Source organism: Pyxicephalus adspersus, chromosome 2 (assembly GCF_032062135.1).
Source record: "Pyxicephalus adspersus chromosome 2, UCB_Pads_2.0, whole genome shotgun sequence".
NCBI lineage: Eukaryota > Metazoa > Chordata > Amphibia > Anura > Pyxicephalidae > Pyxicephalus > Pyxicephalus adspersus.
In genome coordinates, this window is record NC_092859.1 from 132,636,138 (window position 1) to 132,642,161 (window position 6,024).

At 39.8% G+C, this 6,024-nt stretch overlaps 1 protein-coding gene across 2 annotated transcripts in view; it reads right to left on the bottom strand.

The window, feature by feature from the left end:
* HOMER2 (homer scaffold protein 2) overlaps positions 1 to 5,693 on the bottom strand; it is a 107,400-nt gene extending 101,707 nt beyond the window's left edge. The window contains exons 1-2 of one of the 2 annotated variants that reach the window (XM_072402439.1): positions 5,579 to 5,693; positions 5,313 to 5,490 (exon numbers count right to left, since the gene is read on the bottom strand). In XM_072402439.1, coding sequence (XP_072258540.1) covers positions 5,313 to 5,401 — 89 coding nt within the window. In that variant the 5' untranslated portion in view covers positions 5,402 to 5,490; positions 5,579 to 5,693. Of the gene's footprint in view, positions 1 to 5,312; positions 5,506 to 5,578 lie in introns of those variants that run through there. The other variant, XM_072402438.1, reaches the window with a different exon arrangement.
* Between the last annotated feature and the right edge of the window lie 331 nt (positions 5,694 to 6,024).

The following is a 6,024-nucleotide window of genomic DNA, read 5'->3' on the forward strand; positions in this document are numbered from 1 at the left end:
GGCAGCATGAGACCTTATCCAGGACTGAGGGAGACAGGTCAGGGGTGGACAGATAAATTTGGATGTCATCAGCATACAGATGGTACTGTATGCCAAAGGAGGATATGAGACTACCGAGAGAGGAGGTGTACATAATAATATTAAACAGAATTTATATAGCACCAACATATTACACAGGGCTGTACATTAAATCTTAGATTATAATCTCTCCTGGGCAGGGATCTCTCCTCCTCATGTGTCATTGTTTGTATCTGTCTGTAATTTGCTACCCCCATTTAATTTACAAGACTGCGTAATATGTTACATCAATAAGTTATATAAATACTGTTTATTATTAATAATAATAATATTTAAACAAATCTATGCATCCCAAATCGAATTAAAGCTTTGTAAATAAATCCGATTTAGGTACCTTGAATGAGTTCCTGACAATGGTCGTGCAATAATGATGACAAAAAGTGCAATATTCTTGCACAAGGCTCCTATTCTGATCAAGTAATCCTTGATGATGTTTTTAATCCTAAACACTGTTAGAAGAACTTTTTTTTTGTTTTTGCAAACAAATGCAAAGCAACACAAATAAAAACAAAACTAAACCCCAAATAATGGAAAAACTTTGTAGCAGTTGTTGCTGCAATTAGATTTCTGTAGTATACAGTCAGTGAAGTATTCACCTGTGACACCACACACTCCCACCCGCAGTTCGAAGCATTTGAAATGCAGAATTCTGGAAAGGTATGTCTGACATTTCTGCACTACAGAAAAAGAAAAGCCGAGACTTCCAGTGTTCAGAAGAATGGTGAAGGTTTGACTTTTCTGTTGTAGTTTTTTTAGCCTTTGTAGGTTATTGTTACGATAAGCCTTACCCAATTCAGAGTTTTTATTTTTTAAGGGGAACTATTTGGAGTGGAATAGACAAACTGATTTTTTTTATATACAAACACAAGCACAAACACAGACATGTTCACACTGGACATGAAGTTCTGAAGTTACTGCTTCTTCATGCCAGTGGACCACTGCTTTAAGGGAGATCCAAGATTAGTTTTATAAAGAAACTTTTTGTCTTTGATTGAAACTTCAGAAAGTGTCGTACATAGTGGTAAGACTCCTTGTTTTGGCTTATTTACATGTGTATACTTCAGCTTAGCTATTGAGATCTGTGATAAAAATGTTGCTTTTATAGTACACACATTGGTTTTATAATCATAAATGTTGGTTTTTGGAATAAACTGGGCAGCAGAAAGCTTAATGCAAAGCTCATCGCATGTAAATGGCACAGCCAAGGTGGTGCACTGTTTTCCTTGGTGCCCTGTGCACTCTGCATATTCAGGTGCATAGATTCCAATCCACAGTCTCAAGTAATGTAGCTGATGAGCAGACCGAACTGTTTTTAGAGTTAGCCTGCATTTAGGTAAGCAGCATATGTAAATATATGTCTGGGTTTGGTAGTGATGTAAATCTGGTTAAAGAATGTGCAGGTTTTTGTTCCGAGTATGACGAATATATGTGTACATAAAAAGCAGGTCCTTTCATCACACAACAAAAGGGTGTGGGGACCATTGTCTTTAACATGTAGCAATATTACCAAAGCTGTACATGACAATCATCAGGTGCCAACTCCCCAGAATCTTAAGGAAACAAATAATAATGGGGTAGTGTCTGATCCCTGAACTTTTTAAAGTAAACCTGTGCCTAGACTAAATACTTTACCATGTTCACATTCTAAGCAATCAGTTAAAGACAAAAACATTCACCTCTATAGCTATAGGTACTGTAGGGAAATTCATCCTCAAACTTTACAACAGAAGCACAGATGGTTCCTTTCTCAGTTTTCCAGGAAAATGCCCAAGCCTTTATGGACTACACATGGTTTAATTTCCACATTTAAAAATTAAATTATTTGTAGCTTAAGAGTTTGCTATTGCAAAGATCAGCCCACACATTTATTCACACACTCACGGACTGCAAATGTAAGGCCAGTTGATGGATATACTCTTATGTTTTGGGACTTCCTTGCATACTCTTCAAATTGGATGAGCCTGGTTAGTTGTACAAACAGCCTCAATAGGTTTAATTTGATATAAAGGAAAAGCTGAACTTTTTTTTAAGCTTTCTCAGCCATTTGAATTCTATACCCTTTAATATAGAGTACAGATATCCATAGACATGACAGTTACTCGACCTGGATGTTTTCAGAAGTTATTAATCTTTGGGTTACCTGCACACACCACTAACCACCAGCAAAAAATAAAAGAAGAGATATAGTTTGGATAGGTTAGGAAGGAGGGTCTACTTGCTACTATCGTCCCACCATAAGCCGCTGGAGTTGGACGCCCCCCCTTTCTTTCACTTGGGTCAGGCAGGAACATCCATGCCTACATATTTAACTGCTCTTGATGTCTCCTAACAATTCAGTCGCAGCAAGTCTGCGAAGGAACTTTGATTCCACCATGTTGACCTTGTCCCCTATCTTTCAGTCATTACCCATAGCTCACAACCACGGCTGATAACAGCAATGTGGACTGATTGGCAAACTGCCAGCCTTGTCCAAAACTCAGCTTACACTTTCCCAGACTGGTACAGTGTCTACAAACACTTTTCCAAAGATGAGAGTTATAGTGTGCCAGCATTCATTAATGGCCTCTAAATGTCTAACAGCACTTGTTTTGGATAAAATGAGGAAGGGCAAGAACTTTGGTGAGGTTAAATTGTGTATAAACCCAGGAACACATGGTAATATATCGCAACCTACCAGTCTTTAAATCTGGTGGTTATATTAGTTCCCTCCTTATAGTATTTATCCTTAATTTTCACCTGGCGATCCAGTCAATAACGTACCTCTCGTCTTAGGCTAGGTTCAGACCACGTGGCTCCTGGCAACTTGTACCTAACCGTGCACTGCCACCCTCATATATTTCTTTGGGGCTGCAGCGGGTGAAAGCATGATGAAGTGTACATTTTTTACTCATATTGAGATTTTTTAAAAGGGTTAATATTGTGGTGGATGCAGGCTGAGAAGATCAGCCCATACTTCCTTTACTCATACACTCATGGACTATTACTTTAAGGCCAGATTATGGATATAATCTTATGTTTTGGGACTTCAAATTGGAAGAGCCTGGTTCCATGATGAAATGTCTCACCAGAGAAAGAAGTACCATACAACAAGCTCACAACCAGTGTGATAACAGCATTAGCATTACCCTATATTATTGCTGTTTGTTTTTTGTTGGGGGTAAAGAATACTATAAAGTAGATCCATGAAATCCAAACTAAGCAACCATGAAAAACTTGTCAAGCTAGACTTAACCTCTCCCACTTTCGTATTGATTATTGAGAACAACCAGCACAATAATGGCCCTAGTAGGGACACGTGGGCAATGGATCCAACTAGACTTTAAGAAGAAATGTTGAGATTTGCAATAAATTTTAACCGTCGGTTGTTCTGGTTCTGATAAATATTTTGACATACAGTTTTCCTGAATTTACTTCTTACTGAGATACCAAAAATCAGACCACAGATCCAGCATGGACACCTAAACTAGGCTCTGCCCTCATTCTGTATGATCATGTCTTCGTACTGACACAGTGAATTGCGGGGGAAGAAAAGAATGGCTGTGCTGTATGTAAGGTCTGGATTTAGAGTTAGGCTAGATTCAGACCTGCCTGGGGATCAAGCGATCTTGCACAGCTCCCGGCGGCTGGCACCTTGCTAGCTGACACCATGCCAGCTGCTCAGTCACTTACACCACAGGGCTGATTCCTAAAGAACCAGCATCTGCAGATTTTGGAAGGTACGAAACTACCCACTGCTGCCCCAGTTCAATCTCTATGGGGCAATTGTAGGCAGAAAATACATGTAGTGTCTCCCTTTAGGAAGTGACTCACCGACATGGAGAAGCCATAACTGCACTGCAACCTCACTGCCAGTCTGAACATAGCCATACTTTTATGCAAAGGTCCAACTGTACTTTAGATATAAAATATACTACTGACATGGAGGAACCTAATTATACCTTTAAAACAAAAACAGCCTCCAAATCAGCTGTGACCCAGGAACGATGAGCCAAGTCTCCCTAATACATTTGTTGGAGGATAAACCTCAGCCACACATCACTGCACTGTGCAGTCTTCAATAGCCAAAGTGACACTGAGTTAGTGTTGTCACCCTGCAAAAAGGAAGAGTCATCAAGCAAAATTAACTGGTTTATTTTCCTTCATAGAGCTCTCAAACCTGCAAATCACCAAGCATATTATGGCCATGTATGAGTGTTCTGTGTGGTCTTTTTCACAGAAAACAAATATAACCTGCAGACAAAAGTTTTCTTTTGGCTTAAAGGGAAGAAGAATGTACAATATCTATATATTTATATATACATACATACATATATATATATGGTATAAGTATTCATCTACAAAGCAAATTCTGTAAATCAGGAGGTATGAATGTTCTAACAAGGGAGAAATATCCAAGATTAAATATAATGTTTATTGACACATTTGATGCATATTAAGATTCTCTTATTAAATCAATTTAAATGTAATTTTAATCAATAGGTGGATAGGTAAGATAGCGAGAACACTAATAATGCAATATTAATGCATAGGGGACTACTGACAATTGCTCTCACCCAAGATTTACCCAACTTTTACCCAAAATGTACACTTTTTCACACTGGATTTATTTTGAAATTGTGTGAATAAACTTTAACTCATGACTCATAATTGAAGCCAATGTAAAAATTGTGTAAATTTGGGGTAAAAGTTGAGTGAATCTTCTTTGGAAACATTTATAAACAGCCCCCATAGTGATGAGCACGCCTCTGAAGAATACAACACACCATCTTCATGACTTTTACTTCATTAGCTGGCTTTTTCCCACCACAATCTCACTTTTGCTGCCACAAACCCACCGAATCCCATCAGGAGTCATTGTTTCAGCGTAAAGGCAGCGCTTACTCTGTAATATTGCAAATCTGTGAAAATGGTTTTGTACCTTTGGGCTTAATTATTCCACAATGGAACTAATATTCTGTGCCAAGCAAACTTGCAGAGTGCAGGCCAGGGTAGGGATGATCCATGGAGCAGATGGATGTAATCATAGCTAATGAATGGAGCTGTGCTGTCATAGGGAGCTGATCAGGTGATATAAAGTATATAGGTGGAATCACAGATTATATACAATGAATATATATTACTGATCTTCATACAAAGGGGATGACAAAGTTATACAAAGATCAGGTTAGGGGTAAAGGATACATTGTAATGACTTTGGGGGCAGTATAGTGGGGGTAATAGAAGGTCACACTTACCCCATGATGAGGATGGTGATGATGAAGGCTGGGGCAGTTGCTGGGCTCAGGTAGGAGGGCTGTGTGTAGTCTCCCAGCAGCTCAGACATGCGGCGTGAAATCTCCCATCAGTTGCTAAGTCCTCATGGAGCTCCAGGCTAATAATAAGAAGAGGAGCAGAGCCTGGGGAGGTGTGAGAGGATTATTACCCGGAGATGTGTATGTGATGGGGTCCTGTATAGGGGATTATTACCCGGAGATGTGTATGTGATGGGGTCCTGTATAGGGGATTATTACCCGGAGATGTGCTGTGTGCCGCCCGCTGCCATCCTTCTCTTGCGGTCAGGGTTAGCTCTATCCTCACCTCTGCCCGCTTTAGCCGCTCAGCTCTCCCTGCTCGTAGGAGTGTGTAGGAAGGAACTGGAGAATGGCATCCCCTGCATCCCTGTACATGTGCGCCGGGTCTGTCCGCTAGGTGGCGCTGTACGTGTGAATACCAGCTCCTCATTCATTGATACACTGCTTGCTGCTGTCTCAAACTGAAACTTTTTTTTATTCATTTTTTTAAAAGGTTTAGCTGCTAGGTTTTCTTAAAGAGAAACTAAATTTAAAATCCCCAAAACACAAAAAATTCACTTACCTTTAATCTCACACAGAAGTCAATCGGTCCTGAGGTTTCTTCCCGCGTTATCCCAGTATCCATCTTTGTGCGGCCGCCTCTTCTTCCGGGTTC